General features: G+C 35.5%; 1 protein-coding gene across 4 annotated transcripts in view; it reads right to left on the bottom strand.

The window, feature by feature from the left end:
- Window positions 1-25,675, bottom strand: part of BTAF1 (B-TFIID TATA-box binding protein associated factor 1) — a 93,666-nt gene that overhangs the window by 64,958 nt on the left and 3,033 nt on the right. The window contains exons 2-6 of one of the 4 annotated variants that reach the window (XM_004279394.3): window positions 16,267-16,390; window positions 12,814-12,928; window positions 10,946-11,092; window positions 4,671-4,834; window positions 1,817-1,953 (exon numbers count right to left, since the gene is read on the bottom strand). In XM_004279394.3, the coding sequence (XP_004279442.1) occupies window positions 1,817-1,953; window positions 4,671-4,834; window positions 10,946-11,092; window positions 12,814-12,928; window positions 16,267-16,390 (687 nt within the window). Of the gene's footprint in view, window positions 1-1,816; window positions 1,954-4,670; window positions 4,835-10,332; window positions 10,358-10,945; window positions 11,093-12,813; window positions 12,929-15,312; window positions 15,331-16,266; window positions 16,391-25,675 lie in introns of those variants that run through there. The other 3 variants (XM_049696503.1, XM_033404876.2, XM_049696505.1) reach the window with 3 other exon arrangements.

Genomic DNA, 25,675 nt, shown 5'->3' with positions numbered 1-25,675 from the left:
AATTTTATGACTAAAAGAACAAAAACAGAGGCTAGACTAATAACAAAATATTACAAAGGAGAAGACAAGTAACTGCTTTATTGAATTATTAACAGAAAGAAAGAATTAGCATTGTTAAGGTATACACAGCATTATTTTCTATAGATATCCACCAGGCCCCACCTTCCACCTTAATAGTGCAATCTTGGCCAACCATTTTTTCTGTAGGTGATGAAAGAAATCGGAGACTATTATTATTCTAATTATTTCTAATTCAATCTAGTCACACTGGTTGGTCATTTTACTGTCTTTGAACTTGTTAAGCATGTTTCTACTTCCAGGCTTTTGTCCTTGCTATTCCCTCTATTTGGAATGTCTTTTTAAGATGTTCCCAGGGCTGGCTAGCATCCTCACTTCTTTCATATCTTTACTGAAAAGTAACCTCTGTGAATCTCTCCCTGACCATCCTATCTAAAATTTAAAACACCCTCCCCACAATACATTTCACTTGTTTGTTCCTTGCTTTACCTTTTTTTTCCTTATTAACCCTTACCATTAAAATAATTATTTATCTTATTCCTCATCTATCTTTCCTCTAGAATGTAAGCTCCACAAAGACAGGAGTTCCTACCTATTTTATTCACTACTGTATCATGAGAGCGTAGAACAGTATCTGGCACATAAAAAGTATTTAATAAAGATCTGTGTAATGAATGCGTCATGGGCTCTGAAAAATAAGGTCTATTATTTCCAATATTCAGATATTTGGGTAAAAGTCTTAAATGAATAGAAGTCAGTAAAAACACTTACTAGGTTACTACACGATCCTAATGAGCTGTTAACTTAAAAAAAAAAAACCTGTAGTTAACAAGATCAATAAAGATTTTATACTTAAAAAAACAACTCCAAGTAAAAATTTATACCAAGTAGATGTTTATTGTTTACCCCACCATATGCCTAGCTTTTAAATAAACGCTGTAAACACTTAACTTTTTAGCTTTATATGAATGGAAAGAATAACAAAAAGTTCTGTTATCTGCAACAAAAGCTTATTTTCATATGATCTCATGTGTTTATGAATTGCACCATTTCCTCAAACATTTCTTGGACACCATTAAAGATTCTGATTTAAGAGTTAAGTGGGGCCCAAGAATCTACATTTTAACAAGCTTCTCAAAATGTTTATGAAGGGGGTTGTTTTGAACCACTCCTTGAGAAATGCTACTCCAAGCCACACAGGTATCATTTTTATGAACTCATTAAGAAAGTGAGGACAGTGATTTTACCCCCAGAGTTCTTTCCTACAACAGAATTAGGTAAACAAGCCTGGATTATTACCCACTATTTGGATTAGCCCCCAGCCAGGGAACAGGTGATATAATACCCAGTTTATAAATGTAGTATTCTTAACTTGTAGTCCTCAGGCCATCTCTCTGACTTCATTCTCTACTACTCTTGCTTCTATTCATCCCAGTCATACAGCCTTTCTTTCTGTTTCTTGAATATTCCATGATTAAGGCATTTACACTTGGTTCCTGCTACCTGGAATGCACTCCCCTTGGAAGATCTTCAATCCTCATTCAGGGCTCATAATTATTAAGAAAAAAAAATGTGCATACGTAGATTTTTCTGGGAAAGTTGTCCTAGTTCCTAGGACAACTAATAATAGTCCCTAGTCTACTAATAATAGTAAATACTCTCTGACAATTGAGAAAGACAATCCAAATGGTACTCCACAGCCAAAGACAATGTCATCAAAATGTTTTTAGAAATCAAGCAGACCCAGATTTAAGCTAACCAACATTACTGTTTTAAATAAGCAGAAAAAGATTATTACCTCTTCTCATTAGTTTCCACTGCATCCCTGGATCTCTGTTTTGCAAATAACTTGGCCATTCTTTTAGCTTTGTTCTTTTGTCTATTGCTCATTCCTGTTCGAAACTCTGAGTCAATCAATTCAGCTGCCTGGAGAGTCTAAAAGAATAAAAGAATTCTGAATTTGAACTTCTGAAGTTAGAATATATACCCATAGTCTCAGCCTCAGAAGAGGACTAAAGTCTGTAAATTTCACTATACACAAATTGATTACATTCTTCTTTGACAGCTTCATGCTATTCTGCTGTATGACTGTACCATAATTTCACTCTCTTCTTCCTTCTCCCCTATTCTTTCAATTGCCAGGAAATGCTCATTTGCCACAGATAAGGCAAAAATGTATGATCTTGACCCCAGTGAGGGCTTTGAAGAGGTGAGACTTCAAAATAACCATACTAGGACTTCCCTGGTGGCATAGTGGTTAAGAATCCGCCTGCCAATGCAGGGGACATGGGTTTGATCCCTGGTCCGGGAATATCCCACATGCCCGTGGGGCAACTAAGCATGTGAGACACAACTACTGAAGCCCACGTGCATAGAGCCCATGCTCTGCAACAACAGAAGCACTGCAATGAGAAGCCCACGCACCACAAAAAAGAGTAGCCCCTGCTCGCCACAGATAGAGAAAGGCCGCATACAGCAACAAAGACCCAACACAGGCAAAAACAAAATAAAAACCATACTACCATCCAAAAGTTATAATAAAGAATGTCAATTTTTAAACAATGATAATCATCTTCTACTGAAAAAAATAAAAATAACTATAGCCATATAGTTTTAGTAACTGGGCCAGCGTCCTATAGTTAACTTAGCCTATATGTTTTTTCCCTCTTAATAACTCACTGCATACTGTTTTTGATCTCTTTTGCATTCATGGGAGACATTATTAAGGATGTGAACAAAAATGCTTTGAGTGCAAGACTAAAAATCCTTTCTGCCCTTAACCAATTAAGATGCAATTGAAATTTACACTTCTACAACCAATTAGGCTCACTGGTGTGGGTGCCCTGCTACAGACTTGGTCCAGGGACCACTGGCATATACACAAGGCAATGCAGCAGTGATGACCCTATGGCAACAACTAACCTCAGCAACTCTTCCCAAAGGTCCGCGACATCTAAAGCAACCAAACTTGGATCCTGCAAACCTCAAATTTGCTGCTGCCATCCCATATCCAACTATTCTGTCTATAGCCCATTTTCTCTAATACACCTACCCATTCATTTCCCTACACCATGTCGAAATACCACACTGTGATCACATTACTATATTTTTGTTTTCCTTTATTTTATTCTATTGTCGTCCTCATTTTTTAAAATTTTACTTATTTATTTATTCATTTATTTTTGGCTGCACTGGGTCTTTGTTGCTGCGCGCAGGCTTTCTCTAGCTGTGGTGAGTGGGGGCTACTCTTCGTTGCAGTGCATGGGCTTCTCATTGCAGTGGCTTCTCTTGTTGCAGAGCACGGGCTCTAGGTGCGTGGGCTTCAGTAGCTGTGGCACATGGGCTCAGTAGGTGTGGCTGATGGGCTCTAGAGTGCAGGCTCAGTAGCTGTGGCGCACGGGCTTAGCTGCTATGCGGCTTGTGGGATCTTCCCAGACCAGGGCTCAAACCCGTGTCCCCTGCATTGGCAGGCGGATTCCTAACCACTGCACCACCAGAAAAGTCCTGTCTTCTTTATTTATATCTTATGCATCCCTTTGTACCCCATTTCTTTCTATTACTTCCTGGTTGTTATTATATTTTCTGCCTCTGTACTCTTCTTTTTCCCTCCAGAATCTGCCTTTTTTGCCCCCTTGCCGGCAAAAGTTCCATCATCACATACCCCTCAATGCCAAAAAATTTAGTTTATAAATTCTAATGGTTTAGAGGGCAACTGGTATAAAGGCAAATAGAACCCTTCTCCTCTTAAGCAAAGGGAAAGGCCAAGGGAATGAGAAGATATGGGTTTCATGTAAAGCAGGAATTCTTAATGGGACCCACAGATCCCTAAAAGGATATTGCAGGGGCAGGAGGAAAGAGCACTAAACGCCCTGAAAGGTAATATCTCAAATGTATGTGAATTTTTCTGAGGAGAGAGCCACAGCTTTTACTGGAGCTTAAAAAGAGTCTATGGTATAAAAAAAAGAAGCATACAGGCATCCATTGGGAACTGGAAAAACAGAGGAACAGGAAAAATACAGAGCAAAATTATGGTACAGCCATATAAATAGCATGAAGCTGTCAAAAAAGAATGTGATCAATATGTATATACTGATATATGAAGCCATATGAAGTGAGACAAGGTGAACATGGCTTAAAAGAACTTATGTACACAGAGAAAATTTCAGGAAAAATGCACAAATAACTTAAAAAGCGTTGCTTCCTATTGTGTGCCCTTCTGCATCGTTTGAAAGTTTTCACCATGTTTGTTACTTTCTCAAATAAAAGAATCATAGCTGTAAAGATTTCTAGTATCATCATATCTGACTATGATAGCCCTTACTATCTCCCACCCTCTGAAATATTTTTTTGTGCTTCATTGAAGAACAAAGAAAGAGGATTGATGCAACTAGGATTTTTCAACACCAGTGTCTCCTAAAAGATGTACCATACCTTTTATCTAATAGTCCAATGTCTATGAGGTAGGTGGCAACTTCTGTCTCCTTAGAATCTATCACTAGAAATCCAACTTATGAAGACACTAAATTATGGTGACGCTAAGCAACAATGAGTAGAATTAAAAAACGCATTTTTTTAAATTCCAATTGCATAGCAAAATAAAGCAAACCCCCTGTATTATTACTTGCAATCAACCAACCAGAGGTTTTACCTACAGGTTGTTTGTTTACAAGCGCTGCTGAAGTTGGGGTATAATCCAAATCTTCATCATTAAAGAGTTCTTCGGTGCTCATTCCAATAGCTTCTCCCATATTAAGGCCAAGTTTCTTCTGTAATAGTTTTCGTTGGCGTGCTATCCTCTCTTTAGGATCCACTTCACCTTTAAACAAAGAAGAAATACATTTTCTTCAAATCAGTTAAGCAGTTTTCTAATACGTGAAGATCAGACTCGATTAAAATTTTAAAAAAAATTAACCATTAGAATACCTCTCTTGATAATAAAACAAACCACACTCACAATCTCTGAACATGTCATAAACTTTATTACCTAATAGAGTAAATATTTTACTGGATCTTGGAAAACAGTGTTCTAGCTAACAAAACACTCTAGCTAACAAAACACTCTAACAAAAATTCACTGAGATTACCCCATTGCCCTACTGTCAATTATCAAGTATATATATAATGAGATCTATTCCTATGAAAATAAACCAATCTTATTATTTTATAGCTAATCTCATACATTCTCTGAGAGCTCTAACCAGGCTTTAAAAAAAAAATCTACATTTTATTTTACAGAAAAAGATCTCAACAAATACATGCTTATTCCAAGTGTGGCCTTTATGTATTCTGAGATGACACAGTCCTGATAGCCCAAATAACAAAGACAAAGGCATAAAAGTAGATTTTGAATGTCCCAAGAAAAATCTCTCAATATTTCAGTGGAAAATAGATCAAAAGGTATCATTTTAAAAATAAAAATTTGGGCTTAAACTAGCTAAGTTGCAAGAGATGATTCTATAATGATTAACTTCCAATAATAGCTGATTAAGTTCTTATTGGACTACTCCTCCACAGATAACAAATTCTAGCTAAAATATAATAAACAACCACCTGAAGGCACTGGAAAGAGATCAAAAGTAGGCATATACTTGGAGGAGTTATCAATACCTGGAAGAAGGACATGGCATTAGGTGAGTTTCCCATTTTTGAATGTTTTTAGCCTAAAGGTAGACCCAGTCCGTGGTACGTAGGGCAGCCACACCCTACATTTAAAAGTTGTGTAAAAACCCAGTCTGTCTGTTGCAGAATTAGAGGAGAGTCAGAGATCACTATAGCCACTGGGAAGTAGAGAGAAAAAACCCAGAAAGGAGAGAACCAGAGAGAAAGCCCAAATTCTGTAAACTCAGCCAAATCTCTGGCTGACCTCTGAACTATGCATGCACAGGGCAGACTCCAAACAGTCCAACTAAAGCTAAAAATTGAATTGGGATTTGAGTTGTTGCCCAGTACAAAGAAGACTGAGTTTGAGTTTCACCAAATTAAATGCTTATTAAAACAAGTAAGCAAAAACAACTAACTAAACCAAACAGATCAAAACATTCTTTGGAAGAATATAACAGAATCCAGCCTGTGGTATAAACATTTATAATGTGAGGAATACAATCCAAAATTAACTGACATACAAAGAATCAAGAAAATGTAACCCATTCCCAAAAGGAAGACAATTAATGGAGATCAACACTGAGACGACCCAGATGTTGGAAGTGGAAGACAAGATTTTTTAAGCAGCTAATATAACAATGCTAAATGTAAAGGAGGATACTGTCACAATGATGAAAAGATAGAATACCTCATTAGAGAAACAGAAACTATTAAAAAAAATAGAATCATACACTTGCAAAGGGTAAATTATAATAGTTTTATAAGTGAATTCAAAGATAAAGCTATACAAAGTTCCCTCATCTAAAGAAAGGGAGGGGTGGGGCTTCCCTGGTGGCACAGTGGTTGAGAATCTGCCTGCTAATGCAGGGGACATGGGTTCAAGCGCTGGTCTGGGAGGATCCTACATGCCGCAGAGCAACTAGGCCCGTGAGCCACAACTACTGAGCCTGCGCGTCTGGAGCCTGTGCTCCGCAACAAGAGAGGCCGTGAAAGTGAGAGGCCAGCGCACCACAATGAAGAGTGGCCCCCGCTTGCCACAACTAGAGACAGCCCTCGCACAGAAACAAAGACCCAACACAGCAAAATAAATAAATTAATAAACTCCTACCCCCAACATCTTCTTAAAATAAAATTTAAAAAAAGAACAGGGAGGGGAAGAAAACGATTTAAAGAAACAAACAACTTGTATATAAAATTAAGAAAATAATTCTACTAACAATAACATCAAAAGTAAAACTTAAAACTTATATTCTGAAAACTACAAAATACTAGTGAAAAAAATTAAAGATCTAAACAAATGGAAAAACATTCCATGTTCACAGATCATAATACCTCATAGTAAGACAGTAATACTTCTCAAATTGATATACTGATTCAAAACAATTCCTATCAAAATATCAGCTGGCTTTCTGCAGACACTGACAAACTGATCCTATAATTCATATAGAAATGCAAGAGACTGAGAATATCCAAAATAATCCTGAAAAAGAACAACAAAGTTGAAGGCTCATACTTCTTGATTTTATTTTTTTATTTTTTAAATTTTTATTTATTTAGTCAGTTAGTTTCTGCTTTAAAACAAAGTGAATCAGCTATACATATACATATATCCCCATATCTCTTCCCTCTTGCGTCTCCCTCCCTCCCACCCTCCTTCTTGATTTTAAAAATTACCAGAAAGCAATGGTGACCAAGACAAAGAGGTACTGGCCTAAAGAAAGACATCAATTGAATAGAACTGAGAGTCCAGTAATAAAACTATATGTCTACCGCCAATTGGTTTTCATGAAGGGTGCAAAGAAAATTCAGTGGGGAAAGAAGAATCTTTTCAACAAATGGTGTTGAGACAACAGGATAGCCACATGTAAAGAATGATGTTGGATCCTTAACCTCACAACATACAAAAATGAACTCAAAACAGATCAAATACCTAAGAGTAAGAGTTACAGCTATAAAACTCTTAGAGAAAACGCAGGGGTAAATGACCCTAGATTTGGCAATAGCTTCTTACATATGACATCAAAAAGCTCGAGAAACAAAAGAAAAAGATAAATTGGACTTCTTAAAAACGTTTATGCTTCAAAGGTTACCATCAGGAAAGTGAAAAGATGCACAGAATAGGAGGAAATATTTGTAAATCACATATCAGATAAGAGATTTGTACAAAGAATATATAAAGACCTCTTATATCTCATTAATAAAAGAACAAATATCCCACTTAAGAATGGGCAAAGGACCTGAATAGACAGGTCTCCAAAGAAGATACAGAAATGGTCAATAAACACATGAAAATATGTTCAACATCATTAGTCATCAGAAAAATGCAAATCAAAACTACAATGAGATATCACTTCACAGTCACTGGTATGGATATAGTCAAAGTCAGTTAATAACAAGCAAGCGTTGGCAAGGATGTGGAGAGATCGGAATCCTTGTATCCTGCTAGAGGAATGTGAAATGGTGAAGCCAGTTTGGAGAACAGTCTGGCAGTTCCTCGAATGGTAAAACATAGTTACCATATGACCCACCAAGTCCACTCTTATGTATCTACATAGGAGAAATGAAAACATACACCCACACAAAAATCTCTACATGAACATTTATTGGCAGCATTATGCATAATAGCCAAAAAAGTGGAAACAACCCAAATGTCTTCAGCCTATGAATGAATAAACAAAATGTGATATTCATACAATGGAATGTTATTCAGCCAGAAAATAAAATAACTTCACACCTACCAATATGGCTACTGCCAAAAAAGCCAGAAAATAACAAGCGTTGACAAGGTTATGTGGAGAAGATGGAAACCTCATAGATTGTTGATGGGAATGTAAAATGGAACAGCCACCATGGAACTGCCAGTATGGCAGTTCTAAAAAAAAAAATCAAAAACAGAATTACCATATGATCCTATAATTCCAATTCTTGGCATAAATCCAAAAGAACTGGAAGCAGGAATTCAAACAGATATTTGTACACCCACGTACATAGCAGCATTATTCACAATAAGCAAAAGGTAGAAGCAACCCAAGTGTCCACTGATGGATGAATGGATAAACAAAATGTGTTATAAACATACACTGGAATATTATTCAGCCCTAAAACAGAAGGAAATTCTGACACATACAACAACATAGGTGAACATGAAAGATTATGTTAAGTGAAATAAGTCGGTCACGAAAGGACAAATATTGTATGATTCCATGTATATGAAGTACCTCGAGTAGTCAAATTCAGAGACAGAAAGTAAAACAGTGGTTGCCAGGGAGTGAGGGGGAAAAGGAATGGAATTGCTGTTTAATGGGTATAAAGTTTCGGTTTTGCAAGATGAAAAGAGTTCTGGAGATTGGCTGTACAACAATATGAATGTACTTAATACTACTGAACTGTACAGTTAAAAATGATTAAGATGGTAAATTTTATGTTATCTATATTCTATCACAATTTAAAAACTGATACACCCTGTAACAGTAGTAACTACTACTTACGAAAAAAATGAAAACAGTACTAATATATATACTACAATATGGATAAATCTTGGAAATATTCTGCTAAGTAAAAAGAAGCCAGTCACAAAAGACTACATATTATATGATTCAATTTATATGAAATGTCCATAGTAGGCAAATCTATAGCTACAGGAAGTAAATTAATGGTCCTTAGGGATGGGAAGAGAAGGGAAGGATGTAGGGTGGTTGCTAAAGGATACAGGATTTCTTCTTGAGACAATGTTCTAAAATTAACTACACACAATTGTGAATCTACTAAAAGCCACTGAATTGGACACTTTTAAAATGGGGATTTCTATCGTATATGAATTATATCTCTCTAAAGCTACATTAAAAAAAAAAATTTAAGGCTACTCTACCCAGAGGGAAAAACACTAGGCATCCAAAACGAAGGCTGCTGGATTATAAGTTTAGTACACTTACAAAGAGCCTAAAATTGGTCCTCTCATTCCAGGGAAAGTACTATTGGGGAAAATAACCAACTGCAAAGGAAACTCAGACTGGCACCTATGCAAATCATAATATGTGTAATTTATAAATATGTAGAGACCAACACAGATGAGCAGATATTTAAAGAAAACCTAATTAGAGGGTTTTAATGAGCACTCTTCAGCATGCTATGACTTATCAGCATTAAAAACTGAATTCCAAGAAAACTGGGGTTCCCAATCCTGCTTACATATCAGTCACCTGTGGGGCTTTTTCTTTTAATATACAATTTCCCAAAACTCTCCAGAGATCTATTAAATCAGAATCTTTAAGATACGACCCAAACACGTACTTTTTTTTAAGTGACAAAAGTGACACTGACTTTTATCCTTAGATAAGGGCCAATGATCTCTCATCATGTCCATGGGTACACTAGTAAGATTAGTAAACTTACTAATTAGTAAACTTAGAGATAACTTTTTCAAATTGGAAAGTTTCTGAAGACTTCTACCTCCCTTATTAAAAAAAAAAACTGTGCTTTTCTGGAACTTAAGCAAGTTCTCCTCTTAATTCTCTCCATAAATAATGACACTAGATCTTTCAATACAAAGTATATTAGGAAAGAAGAAATGGGTATTTGACATTTTTTTAAATAAACAAATTGAAGATCATTTCATTAACTTAGACAGATATGCTTTGACTAATAATAAATTAGCAACAAAACAAAACACTGTTCTGTTTTGGTTTTAGTCAAAAAAGCAACTTATTTACTTACAGAAATCCATTAAAAACATCAAGGTTTTTTCCACTCAAGGCATCAATCTTGAATGGCCAAAACATTTATTTATATCCAGATGGATTCTGTAAGTTTAAAGATAATGGGACAATTACCTATCTAAGACTTATTTTTCATTTCTAGTTTTTGCTTTGGTCATCAGCCTAAGTAGATCCAATTATTTAAATGTTTAAAACATATGATAAAAAGGAAACTATCATAGCCTCTTAAATTTCCAGAATTGTGAAAACATTACCACAATCTGTACTAATCCTGGCTTTTAAAATCTATTCAACTGAAGCTCTTGGGTACCACTTTACAATTTCTATATTGAAATACTGAAATATTACTATGTATCTATTAATGGTGCATATATATATATAGTACATATTCAACTAAGGGAAGAAAAATATTCCTATAGTAGCTTTAGACAAAGTGCTTCTGGTTACCTTCCCCACCTGCATGCCCCACACCTCAAACTGAAAACTTCAGTGAATTTGCATTTCATGACATCTATTAGATTTTGCATGACTGATAACATAGCACGCCAAGTAACAAACTGGTCTGAATGCATGCATTTCAGACTTTTTTCTGTAGGACTACTACTACATACCTGATTTTTCATCTTGTACTTCAAATTCTGCACCAGCAGATCCCAAAAGTGATGCCCCATGTTGTAATAATCTACATATATCAAATCTGTCAAAATTCAATCGATCTGTAGTAGATGAATCTTCCATAGCACCTTCTGAAGTAGTTTCTAGATGAGGTTTAAAAACATTTGATTATATAGCCAAAGTATAGAACGAAAGAAAATAGCATCACTTCAGGGGGAGCAGGGGGGAGGGTATTTTAAGAAAAGTAAAATGTAGAAGAAGTAGAAAAGCTACTGTGAATTTACTTATGATCAACTATTATTTATGAAAAAATTATTTAGTAGGTGGCTCCCTTACTACAAAGTATCAGAATGTCAGTGGGTGTGTGTATAACTTTTTGACTATGAAAGCACAATGTCATATGAAGAAATGCATCCCCATGTTGAAATACGTATGTTAAAAATCGTGCAATCTGTTAAACAGTTAAAAAATACCAAGGTAGTTTATCATAGTGATAAATTGGAAGATAAACATATTCATAGAATATATTCATAAATAAAACTAGGGAGCATCATCATTCCCTATACCTGAGGAATATCTAGGACATAAAGGAAGTACTCAATCAATAGTACTCTTTTCTCATAATATAAAGCAAATTACAATCTCCTGGCAAATTGCTAAAATTAAATATCCAACTGGGGTCTAAAACTATCTATAAAATGTTCTGTATTCCCCCAAAAAGGTTATGGCATTGTAAATTTTTAAATGTACTGTAATTGTTCACTGACTTAATAGTTCGTTTAACTGGCATTTGCATATAATTCATCTGTAAACTAAAGTATAATTGCTAAACTGAAAGGGAACTGCTATGAATATCTTAAAGTTTTCTAATGATAACAAGTAACCTTACTATATATTTTAATGCTACTGTAACTACTTTAAAGTTTTTTGGGGGATTCTCTGGTGGTCCAGTGGTTAGGATTCCACGCTTTCACTCCAGGGGTTGTGAATTCAATCCCTGGTCAGGGAACTAAGATCCCACAAGCTGCGCAGCAAGGACAAAAAAATTTTTTTTTTAAAAATGTGTTTTGAAAAGAATTTGAGTAATAGGCTGGAATGGAAAAGGTTCTTTTCTAAAACAAGTTATAACTTCTTCTGGTTATATATTTCTTTTGATGAGAGAAGACAAATTAACACAATCCCTCAAAATAATAGGTGAGGCAAATTAAAGCAAAAATTTTAGACGAGCTAAGACATATGATAAAAGTCATGTTATCAAAGTGACTTGAAAACGAAATGCATTTGTACCATATTAAATTCTCACTTAATTAAAATGTATACCTTTATCTATTTGTAAAAGCATACATTCATTTTTAAATGTCATATATAATAGGCAGTCAGAAAACAAGTAATTTCCACTAAAAGACACAAAAAAAACTAAACACTGACCCCTCCAAATATCCACACATAATCGTGCTTAAATTTAGTAAACAATTACACTATTTTCCCAGCAACAAGAATAAATAGACTGTTTCAAATATTTACATTGTATTGATTTCTTTTTTTAGAACATTAATCCTTGAGGGAAGTAATAATCTCTAAATCAAGCATACTGTAGAATAATTTAAAATATATGTGAGATAATGCAACTATACTCCAATAAAAATTAATTTAAAAAATAAAGAAAAATAAATAAAACATATATGAGAAAACATTTTGTTTGTCTAGTATGTTTTTTAAAACATGGTGAAAAATCACAGTATTCATTATTATTTCCTGACAAGACTGCACCTAAAAAGCATGAAAATTAAGTCTTTAAAAGTGAAATTACTAAAATATAAAATGTGTAGTTTTTACTGCAACCGACTTTTCCACTTAAAAGCACCTTGTTTGGTTCTTGGCATTGGATTCCATTCAGGTACATTTTTCACTATAGCTTCAACAGCTTGTCCTGCTGCAATCCGAGTATCCCAATTTGTACTCCTTAAATATATCAACACCTTAAAAAATTAAAAATTAAATAGTTATATAACAAAAAATATTGTTTTTTCAAAGTGGCCAAAACAGAATGCTTAAGTGCATTTTAAAAATAACATAGTTTTTAACATAGTAAAAAGCAAAGTGCATATTATTCATTAAGTCCCATTACTTAATACAAGAGTTATAAAACTAGTAGAAAAGATGAGTTCAGCAAGAGAGCAAGATGTAACATCAATATACAAAAATCAGCTGTATTTCTGTACACTTTCAACAATCTGAAAATGAAATTAAGAAAATAATCTCATTTATAATAGTATCAAAAAGTATAAAATACTTAATAAATTTAACAAAAAAAGTACAAGACTTGTATATTGAAGACTACAAAAAAATTCAAAATACTACTGAAAGAAATTAAATAAGACCTAAATAAACATCTCATGTTCATGGATTGGAAGACTTAATATCGTTAAGATAGTAATACCCCCTAAATTGAATACAGACTCAATACAATTCCTATCAAAATCCCAGCTGGCTTTTTTTCAGAAATTGACAAGTTAATCCTAAAATTTATATGGAAATGTAAGGGACCCATAATCATCGAAAGAATCTTGAAAAAGAATAATAAAGTTGGCAGCCTCACACTTCTTGATTTCAAAACTTACTACAAAGCAACAATAATCAAGATAGCATTGTACTGGCAGAAGGACAGATACATAGATCAATGGAATAGAATTTAGAGTCCAAAAATAATACTATGTGTCTATGGTCAACAGATTTCAACAACAGTGCCAAGAGAATTCAATGGGAAAAAAGGGGTTTTTTCAGCAAATGGTACTAGAGCAACAAAATAATGACTTAAAATCCCTACCTCACACAAGACACAAAAACTAACTCAAAATAGACCAGAAGCCTAAAAATAAGAGCTAAAACTATAAAACTGTTAGAAGAAAACATGGGGATAAACCTTTGTAAACTTGGGTTAGGCAAAGGTTTCTTAGATATGATCTCAAGAGCACACAAGTGATGTATTTAAAAAAAGAAAAAAAAGATAAATTCGGCTTCACTGAAATTAATAACTTTTGTGCTTCAAAGGATACCATCAAGAAAGTGAAAAGACAATCCACAGACCAGAAGAACATATTTGCAAACCCCATACCTGATAAGGGGCTTGTATCTAAAATATATAAAGAACTCCTACACCTCATTAATAAAAGAACACATATCCCACTTAAAAATGGGCAAAGGATCTGAACAGACAGGTCTCCAAAGAAGATACAGAAATGGTCAATAAAAAAATGAAAAGATGTTCAATGTCATTAGTCATCAGAAAAATGCAAATCAAAACTACAATATCACTTCATACTCACTGGTACGGATATAAACAAAGTCAGTTAATAGTTAAGTGTTGGCGAGTATGTGGAGAAATCCAACCTCTCATACATGCTGTTGGGAATGTAATATGGTGGAGCCAGTTTGGAAAGCAGTCTGGCAGTTCCTCATAAAGTTAAATAAACACAGTTACCATATGACCCAGCAATTCTGCTCTCTGGTATACACCCACGTATGAAAACATACATCCACACAAAAACTTGCACACAAATTTTCATAGCAGCTTTATTCATAACAGGCCAAAAAGTGGAAACAACCAAAATGTCCATCAACTGATGAAGAAATAAATAAAATGTGCTATATCCATACAGCATTATCCATATCCATACAATGGAACAATATTTGGCAATAAAAAAGAATGAAAAACAAAACATGCTACAATATGAATGAACCCTAAAAATAATACTTTAAGTGAAAAAACCAATCACAAAAGGTCACACATTTATATAAAATGTTCAAAATAAGCAAATCTATAGACAGAGGGTAGATTAGGGGTTGCCTAGGACTGGCTATGGGAGGGGGAGTGATGGAGAGTGACTGGTAATAGGCATGAAGTTTCTTTTAGGGGTGATAGAAATGTTTTAAAATTAGATTGTGGTGATGGTTGCACATATCTGTGAATATGCTAAAAATCACTGAATTGTACACTTTATCTGGGTGAATTGTACGGTATGTAAATTATATTTCAATAAAGCTGTTTTTAAAAAAATAAAACCAAAGGCAATAGGAAAACACGAGGGCAGAGAGGGCATAGGAGGTCAGAAGGTGCTAAAAACAAACTTTGCCTCTTTTGGAATTACTTGATGGCAGCCATATGGTGGGGTCTGAGTTAAGAAGACCAGAACTAACTTGGAAGTCTGGAAACCTTTTCTCAGTTCAGCACAAGTTAGTCTTGTTCATTGTTTCCAGTTTCAGCTCATTCAGTCCTCCATCTCTTCCCTTGGGATGAAAATAAATGGGTATACCTCTCTATCCCCACACCTTTCACATGAGTATGGTATTGCCTCATACGCACCCTTCTCCATTCTGAGAATATGGAGCCTGTAGATGTCAAATCACTACCTCTTCATCGACATCTTGGTTAGAAAGTTCTGATAGTATCTAAGTGGGGAGTGCATTGGAATGAGAATCGCTGTTAGCCCCTATGATAGGAACAATAGAGTGCAGGTTTGTGTATGATGACAAAGGGCTTAGAACTCCTACTCATAGGAAGCAGGGAGGGACAAATCAGAATGAAAGGATGAGATAAGACTGGTGGGAACAGGGATATATTGAGTCTTCCAATATCTGGGCTATCATAGTGCTTCCCACCTTATCCTCTATCCACCGCTCCCACCCCCCTAAACACAGATACAAAGCACTCCTGTTTTTACTTTGCATGCCAGAGAATTAAATACATGGAATTTGCTACTTACTATCATACAGTCACACTTCTACAAGCCCACAGAGTTCAGTAAAAATAAAGCATTGCTTAGGGAAAGAACATGGGCTAGGATTATGAAAATACTTGTCCACCAAAGCAGAAAGGCTCCACTTTCAAAGAGCTAATAACTAAGAATGTAACAACTAGCTTCTCATATATTTCCACCATTACCCATGAGTACTCATCCATTTGAAGACTGCCAACTAGTATAATTATTAGCTGCTAAGAACAAGTCAGACCACTAAAAAACTAGATTAACAACTTACTTTGTTACCAAATTGGATCAGATTCAAATTTGTGCCACAGGCCAAAGGTTCTATATTGTCAAACAAACTTGATGCAAAAAACAAAATATTTTAAACCTTGTGACAAACAAAAATAGCAAAAATTTTAAAATATCTGGAGAAATATTGAGATATTTAATGGAATTTGAAGACCACAAAGTATCACTAATAAGACAATTTCTTTCTCTACTTTTATGTTCCTGCCCATGGATAAATTTCTACAATTGTATTATACTAAAAGAAAAAAAAAAAGAGTTCTTACTTTAGATAAGAGATTATTTAGCTCGTGGGGATGAAGCTTCACCACTTCTCCAAGTTGCTGTGCAGCAGCTTTTCTTGTAACTGGAGTAGTGCCAGTATCCAGTAAGATAAAAAGACGATCAAGCCTAAAATAACAAAAATATAATGCTTATTCTGAAATGTTTCTTCATATGTATAAGTCTGAGTCAGTAAATGTACATATTAAGCACCTATGAAGAAAGATTTATGGTAGGGTCCCAGGAGATAGTCTAACCTCTACTCATAAGGAACTTGCTATGGAGGTGGAGTGAAAGGGTAAGGCAAACACACAACTAGAATATAGGGTCCAATACAAGTATTGTACATGCATGGATACATACAATAAGACACATGTCAGAAAAGACATACAAAGTGCTTTGAGGAGTGGGAATGGAGGCAACAAACACTACATCCCCAACTGTATAATACTGAGAAGGCTTTCTAAAAGAAATGGTGTATGAGCTGGACCTTAATGGTAGAAAAAAATTTCAATACTGGTGATGAGGTGGTAAAAAGGAAAAGGGGGAGATACATCTGGAAGAGGGAATAAGAAGAGAACAGCAATAAAAGGAGACTATATTTAGGGCAGTGAGTAAAACAGCCTGGTTGTAATTCAGGGTACACTTAAGAGAACAGTGGAAGATACAGCTAATATTGTGGAGACCCTTGAATTACAGCTCAGCCATGAAAGTCTTGGGTCAAGAAAGTGATGGGACTGGAGCTATGCTTTAGAGAGATTAGTCTGGCAGCAGTGTGAAGCATGAAGTAAAATGGAAGGAAACTTTCAGAGAACTTTCACACCTGAACTACAATCTAAGACTAGAAAGAAGTTGGGGAAAACGCTGCAGAAGTAAAACACCACGGTATAGTAATTCCATGAAATGTCAAGGAAATGAAAGGATTTTGAGACTCTGAATTTTAGAAATGAAGATATCATTAAAAGATATGGGAATAACTAGTGGAAGAAATGTTATTGAGAAAAGATGACAAGTTTATTAGTGGCAGGGACAGGAAAGCTGGGGGAGACCAAAAAGGATAATTGAAATAGAGATCTGACGTTCAGGAGAAATTTGAGACGAAAGATATATAGATATATGAGTCATTCGTATAGAAGTGACAGATACAGCAATAAGATCTCTGAGGAAAGAGCTTGTAAAGATAAATAGCATAATGGGACAAATTCCAGAGCCACAGCCCCACGATTCAAATCCCAGTTCTGCCACTTATCCAACGAACAGTTTGGAATAAAACCACAATGCCTTATACCTGGAATAAGTGGGGAGAAATGGAAAACTGTGTCCCTTGTTTCTGAGATACAGAAAAATCCTAAGATTTTAAAAAGGCAAAGAAACCAGTAACTACCACCAGCAGTCCACATGGTAGAAGATCTAGCCCTTCCACCACAGTACTCATCAGGTTCAATGAGGCAAATGGATGCCACAGATAATAAAAGGAAGGCGGCTTCATATCCAGAATAAATGGGTACTTCAAACAAGATGAAGGGTGAAAAGGGGCAAGGTTATATTAATTGTGCCCAATCCTATATGAGGGGAGATTTAGAGAATACACCTTTAAATGTCATCTAATGAGGAAAGGAAAGCAAGCAAGGTCCCAAAGTTAAGCATGAGCATTAAGTATTAATAAACTGCAGAGAGACTCGTATTTTACTTCTGGGATTATTTTTCTTTCACAAAGAGCTAAAAACTTAGAAAGCAAAGCTCTAAAAACCTTTTACAAGAAAATATAAAGCTATAAGGGGGCAAATGAAATAAGCAGGGATTTTCCTTTTCTTACTTTTTCTTTTCGAAGGGGTAGTATTTATAAAACTAGCCAGTCACTGATAAGCACAAAATCACTGTAACTGGTAAAAAAATATATATATATATAACTAAAATAGATCTTTTTCAGTCAAGAAGGCTAAGGGTACTATGAAAACTTTTCAACTGCTTCAGAACAAAACACTAAGAGGTGAGGTTCAAATTTTTCAGTTAAGGGTATGTATAAGAAGGACATGTTTCAAGAAAAATATCTGAGGTAATTAAAGCCAGCGAAATAAAGGGGAAAAAAAGAGTAATACAACACATTTTTTGCTTCCAATATACTGAATGGCACACAGAGTGATTTTACAGAAATTATTTCTAAAAAACATGCAAAAATCAATTTATTTTATACACTGTGCATAGACACACCCCACCTTTTGACACAGTATTTCTCCTTATCCATTCAAGGCTATCTAAATACTTGTCTTTACCCATTCATTCTTCAGGCCTTGCTACAGGATTTGATGAACAGTGACTCACAGATAATGGGACAAAAGGGAGAAAAACAAAATTTTCTGACAGCTGGTTTTCTTAAAGTTCTAACACTAAGTCAGACCCCAAATCCCTTCCCCATAAAATGACTTCCCTTATACATCCCATACATAACCCTAAGAATGCTCTTTCATCTTTATAACTGATTGTGATGTTAAAGTTACTGAAACTCTCTCTGAACCTTCACAACAAATAAATGCCTATTTCCATGACTCTGATTTTGAATGCCTCTGCTCAATGAAATTTGCAAAAAGAAATTTTAAATAATCTATAAACAACTTTCTATCAAGGCAAATATTCATTTTAAATCTATATTCTATGGCAGGCAAAATTATCAAAGATTAAATGTTTTATTATAAAATTTATGTCTTACGTAAAATTTATGCAACAGTGGACTTATATTTGCATATGATGCATGCATTCTTTATAACAATATCGGGCTCTCTTGTATGTGTACAGTTCACATAAACCCAGGACTTTCTTACAGGAAAACAGTGGTAAAATGGAAAAACAAACTAGACTGGAAGTTAGGAGACAAAGCACTACTTTTGTCACTTGTTAGAAGACTTAGATAAGCTCACTTAACTTTGCTTAACCTCTTATTTTGTAGGGTTAAACTAGATTTAGCCATATTTTATAGCTTCACATCATTGTATTTGTTTTAATAGGTTTTTCTTCCCTTATATACCACAGTGTTTGTCATATCTTTGACTTATTTGATGCAAAGTTCCCTAGACTGCACCTCTGGAAAGACTTAAACTACTTCATAATTCCCTTTTTTTTTTTGGCTATGCTGGGTCTTCGTTGCTTCACACAGGCTTTCTCTAGTTGCGGCAAGCAGGGCTACTCTTCGTTGTGGTGCGTAGGCACCTCATTGCAGTGGTGTCTCTTGTTGCAGAGCAAGAGCTCTAGGCACACGGGCTTCAGTAGTCATGGTGCGCAGGCTCAGTAGTTGCAGCACACGGGCTTAGTTGTCCTGCAGCATGTGGGATCTTCCGGACCAGGGATCGAACCCATGTCCCCTGCATTGGCAGACGGATTCTTAACCACTGGACCACCAGGGAAGTCCCCATAATCCCTTTTTTGATGATGGAGTTTCTGCTTTTGTGACTAAAAGCAAAGCTGGCTGCAAAATGAACACTCTAAGGAAGTGACAATACTAACCTGTTTATAAATCCATGTGTAAAAAGTTAAAATAAAATTGATAGTTCTCCCCAATCATTTCCACTTTCCTCAAGTCCCAGTTGCCATTCCCTATTCCCTAAAAAGGAATGGACTGAGTAGATCTCTAGATTATGGAACAAGAACTATCTTGTTCTCTACTCATTACCTCTAAAGGGCTTTACACTTATCCTCTTTCAATTTCAGATGAAAAGACAATCCTCACTCTTCTTCAAGACTTACATAAAGTCCCGCTATTTTTTTTTTTACCATCTCCTTCTACCCTCATTCAATTATCCTTTCTCCAATATCTTAAATCACTGCCTTAGTAATCTATTCCCTTCTATCTTCAAATATCCAGAGGTCCATCTTTAATGAGAAGATAAACTGCTTGACTTCCATCTTCTAGAACACTTTCTTTTTGCTGCCAAGCATCTTGAACAAGTGCTTAAAATCACTTCTTTTATCTCCTCACCATACCCAACTTAATCCCTATAAATCAAGTTTCTATCCTTCTTTACTACTAAAATAGCACACCTGAAGGTCACCAATGAACTTCTAAGCTCTAAATCTAATGTTGTTGTGTTTTTTTGTAAATCCAATTTTCATGAATCTTCTATGACATGTGATTTCAGCAAGTACCCCATTCTTAAAATATTTTCCTTCCTAAGTTTTCACAACATTCTGTTACCCTGTTCTTCTCTGAACTCTTAATTCTTTCTGTGGTTTCCCTACTCTTTAACACTCTTAATATGAACATTCTCCTAGATTCAATCCTTGGCTGCCCATCTCTCACCCATTTCTCCTGTAGGAAACTGTAATTTGTTTAAACTATAACACAGTAAAAATAATCCCCAAACCTAGCCCATCTGGGAGCTCCAGTGCCACACTTTCAACTGCCTGATGAGCATAACTCAATACTAATGTGATCTCATTGCTAAATTTACTTCCTAAAGCACTCTTTGATCAAATTATTACTCTAAAACTTTCAATGGCTCACCCTTACCTACCAGATAGCAATCAAAAACAAAAAAGTATCTCCCAAACAGGGTCCATTTTGGTTTCCACAATTTTGTCTACCCTGTTTCCGCTACTTGGAATGCCTTTCTTGGTCCAGTTCTTCAGCTAGCTCCCACCCATCAAGGTTCAGTTCAAGTCCTTTACCTTCTTGAAACCATCTCAGACTACTATACTATTATATCCTCTTCTAAAATCCACAGGGATTCTCATCTTAAATAACCATTTTGGCATTTATTATGCATTTTTTGGCATTATACATTAATTTGTCACATGTTGTCTTATGCTCGTTAGGCTTCACCTTCTTCAATGATTCTTTTTTGTCCCCCACAATACTATGCACAGTGTCTTTGCACAGTAGTCAAATATTTGTTGAATACTTGGTATTTACTGTAATTAAAATTATAGATAAAGAAAAGTTCAAGTTTCTTGGGACAGGTTTAAGCACCATTTTTAAGCAAAGAAAGAGGGTGTTATATTACAATTTTTTTTGCTTCCTTCAAGAAATATCCTTAATCTGTCATAGCTATATTACATAAAAACAAGTTATAAAAATAACAGAAGTGATGCTAAGGCAATGAATGTTTCACTAAGTGAAAAGATGAACACAGCAGTACTTTAGCAATCTGAACATCACGGCAGTTACACTTGCTCCAAAGAGCAAGCGGAAAAAGACCACACAGTAGGCACTGTATTCCTTCAATAATTTCTACCCTTCCTAAACTTTCCTTTAGTCCTCTGCTACCCAGCTTCATTAGAACCATATCCTGCTCAAAGACCTTCGACTCCTCTCTAACCTAATGCTGACTCTGCCTCACAACCACACAGTTCCTCCTGCTTTCTTCGAAGTCTTTTATCCCAATGCCATGTCATGTCAGCTCTGTTCCCTCACCAGCCAACTGCCCTGAGGGTAGCAGATCAGCTCACCCTCTCATCCAATTCCAGGCTTGTTTATTCTCACATCTCCCACCTTTTGATAGCCAAATTTGCCTCCCTGAATAGAGGAATGGGGACCCAAGAATGCTTCTTTAGTCCTCTTGACTCAAAGCCCCTTTTGGAGTTCTCCATTCCTCTCTCCAGGACAACAGATTAGATGCCACACAAAAGGAAGAACAAAGGGATGTGCAGACCAGGATCTCACAAGAGGGCAATCTGACCTGTTACTCCAAGATAGCCAGCTATGAGGCAAGCAGGGTAAGCATCAGCGCCAGGCCACAATGGAAAAGGCTGGTATAATGAACTGGTAGGGGACAGGAAAGGGCATGAGACAGAGTCAGTATTATGTTGGAGGGCAGACAGGGCCCTTGATGAGGGAGAGGTCTGAAGGCTAGGTGATCAAAAGAAAAACGAAGTTAAAAGAAGGGCTGATTGAGGGAACACAGTACTTACCACGATACTTCTTTTGGCTAAACCTTATGTTGCATAACAGCTAATAGAAAAAAATGACATTCTTCATTCGCCGAAGGATAGACAGATGGAGGAGAAAGAGGTAACAGATGTCAAGCCGAATGGAAGGTACCAAAGACTGTAGACGAATAATTTTAATAAAACATAAGGCAATTATATTTGACAGTATCCACTGGTTATGAATCTACTGATGATGATAATCTGGCCCATTTTCAATTTGGATTTTAATTCACAGAAATAACTATAAAAGATATGATTCATGTTTATTTTACAAACCTGTGATTTCAGAAAACTGCTCTAAAGACTGCCTAGAGGGAAGAGGGAATGGGAAGACGTGTGTGGGATTAAGAGACACAAACTACTATGTACAAAATAAATAAGCAACAAGGATACATTGTACAGCACATAATAACTTTAAATGATGTATAATCTATAAAATACTGAATCACGACGTTGTACCCCTGAAACCAATATAATGTTGAAAATTAATTATACTTCAATTTAAAAAAAAAAGTTGTTTAAAAAAAAAGACTGCCTAGAAAAAGGAAAGTACGTGGGAGTTTGTAGAGGTTATGCTGGCAACTGTGATCTAACTTCAGCTGTTCCCATTATGATAATTCATAAAGTAAAAATATAAAAAGAAATCATATGCATTTTGAACTATAAAATGTGTCCTAGATTACTACTTCATCATTAATAAACATATATATATTGCATTTCCACTCCTAAGCCATTTGAGGATGAAAAAAAAGTATAAGATATAACTTCCTCAATCTACTTCCAATCTCAATATTCTCAGAATAAATTTAATCACTCTGAAAATTTATGGAAGGTCTACTGGCAGAATACTTCACGCAGATGGCTTTGTAATCTTAACTAAAAGGGATTGGTCAGTGAAGTTTGTCCATTTTGTCATACATTTTTACATTTACTATTTGAAGTTTTAACTTTTCTGTGTTACTTAGGGAATAAGAAAATAAATAGATGATATGAACACTGTACTTAGTCCTACATAATATCATTAAGCAAGGAAGTTATGGTCAAAAGAAACAACTTCCAAGAAATTGTCTAGACTGATGTTTTAAAATGTATGCCTTCTAGTTCCTACTGTGGGTTATTTGAAACTATGTTAATGTTATGTTTTTTAAACAAGAAAGTAGATTAATTTGAAATACCACATAGGACACTAAGAACAAATATGAAGATGTGAAACCACACCAAAGCCAGGTGCAAGGGCAGGTGCAGCTAGATAATTTACATTCCCCCCACTCCCACTCTAGAACACAAACAAACTCCATGAGAATGGGAACTCCATTTTTGTTCTTTGCTGTATCTCCAGCACCTAGAACATAAAAAGCACTCTGTAAATACTTGTTAAATGAGTGCTGAAAAAGGACAACCAAGTTGCGTTATGTCCTTCAGGCCATATTTTTTTCTAATCTCCGCCTCTTGCATGACTTTATCTTAAAGACAAAATCTAGGTTTTGCAGGAAAAATATCTGTGGTTTTAAAACTTCACTTGAAATTATACACTTTAAAACAGTGAATTTTGTTATGTGTATAGTACTTTGAGAAATAAACTAAAACAGGGAGGAATTTACCACAGGGATTAAAATGGATACACTTATATAATGCCTCCTCCACCTTTCCTAGCTTTTTGTCCCTACATTTTTTAAATAACAAAATATTTGATACATTACAATTTACAACAGTGCCTTCTGTCAATCTTATAATGGATAGAAATTAGCAATGATGGAGGAATAGGCCTAGCAAACATAAGCAACCTGTGCTGTCCTATAGGTAAGATTATTTTACCATTTTCAAGAGCAAGGACCCACTGTAATTTGCCCCCGCATCATGAAACCTCCTTTTACTTGGCAGAACAGGCCATTGAAACAATGTTTCTCTGAAGTATCAGCAATGCACAGAGAGAATTATCAAAATTGAGCAAAGTTCTGCTCACATGTAGCAATTTGTTTCTTCCAGAAGAGGGTATGTTCCCTTTTTTCCCCTGAATCTTTTCTGAACACTGCATCATTTTTAAATGCAAAGAATATGTGTCACAGACTTAAGGCACGACTTCTAAAACAGTCAAGTCATAATTACCGTCTCGACATTTTAGACATGAACTTTACAGCAGAGATCACTCAGGAAAAATTCTCTAAATTATATTTTTACATTTTCTCTATATGATCAAGGAAAAACTAAGTTCATAATAGCTAATCAATGTATAACAACAGTCAATCAATTGTGGCATAAACAGGCAAAGGTATCAAAAACAATCTTTTTAAAAAATCTGTATTAAGCCATGGAACCCAACATCATCACACATTTCACCTACACCTTCTGTAATGAGCATAAGTTTTAACAATCCCTCTAAGGTTGCCTTTACTATTGGTGACTCAACCCCAACTAGATGACAGATAATACAGGGAGAGAGACTCTTGTAAGCCTCTACAAAACAGTATTCAAAGATTTAACAATTATAATTCAAACTGTTTGCAAATAACACTGAAAGCCTGTAATATATACTAATTTGTTTTTTTGCTGAGGTTGATTTTATGGGAGCAAGTCAAGTAGCTAGTGAGTGAGCTTGGCTGACCTTCCAGTATTCACATCTTAAGGGCAACATTGTTCTCCTACATGTGTATGCTCTCTTTTATTTAGGGTCTAAAGGAGTCATACATTTTTCAGTATTTCACTGCATTTTACAGAGAATTTCAAATGCTATAATTGTATTTGCAATTTTAGAGAGTCACAAAGTTTTTTTTGGGGGGGGGGGTGTTTGTTTGTGGCAAGATTTAACTCATCCATGGATCAAGAGTTGACCATACATTTCATGATCTGCTACATTCTTATAATTCAAAGTACATTAAAACTAGGCCTTTATAAAACTAAGTGGGGTCTAAAAATTTTGATTACACAAAATGCAGGGTTACGTTATATCCAATTTGCATTATAAAAGACCATGCTATATAAACTTATAAAACTAGTTCTGAGGCTTCCCTGGTGGTGCAGTGGTTGAGAGTCCGCCTGTCGATGCAGGGGACACGGGATCGTGCCCCAGTCTGGGAAGATCCCACATGCCGCAGAGCGGCTGGGCCCGTGAGCCATGGCCACTGAGTCTGCACGTCCGGAGCCTGTGCTCCGGAACGGGAGAGGCCAAAACAGTGAGAGGCCCGCATACTGCAAAAAAAAAAACAAAAACTAGTTCTGACAATGTTTATTATATTTTTAAAATTATAATTCTGGCTAATAGTCAAAGCTATAAAGTTTTTCTCCCTCAGGGAAAACTGTAAAACTCAGAAGCACTCATTGAAAAACACCAGAAATACCCTACTATAAATAAATTACAGAAAAATCATGAGAGGAATTAAAACAAGAAACAAAAGCACTCTTTTATTCCTTTTTTTTAAAATATATTGAGCACCTACCAGGAACGAGGCACTCTCCTGAAGATAGAAAGATCAAAGGCATTCCCTTCTCTCACAGAAC

The sequence above is a fragment of the Orcinus orca genome, chromosome 14 (genome assembly GCF_937001465.1).
Source record: "Orcinus orca chromosome 14, mOrcOrc1.1, whole genome shotgun sequence".
NCBI classification, from domain to species: domain Eukaryota; kingdom Metazoa; phylum Chordata; class Mammalia; order Artiodactyla; family Delphinidae; genus Orcinus; species Orcinus orca.
The sequence above is the reverse complement of the archived record's forward strand: the minus strand, read 5'-3'. Positions and strand labels throughout refer to the sequence as shown.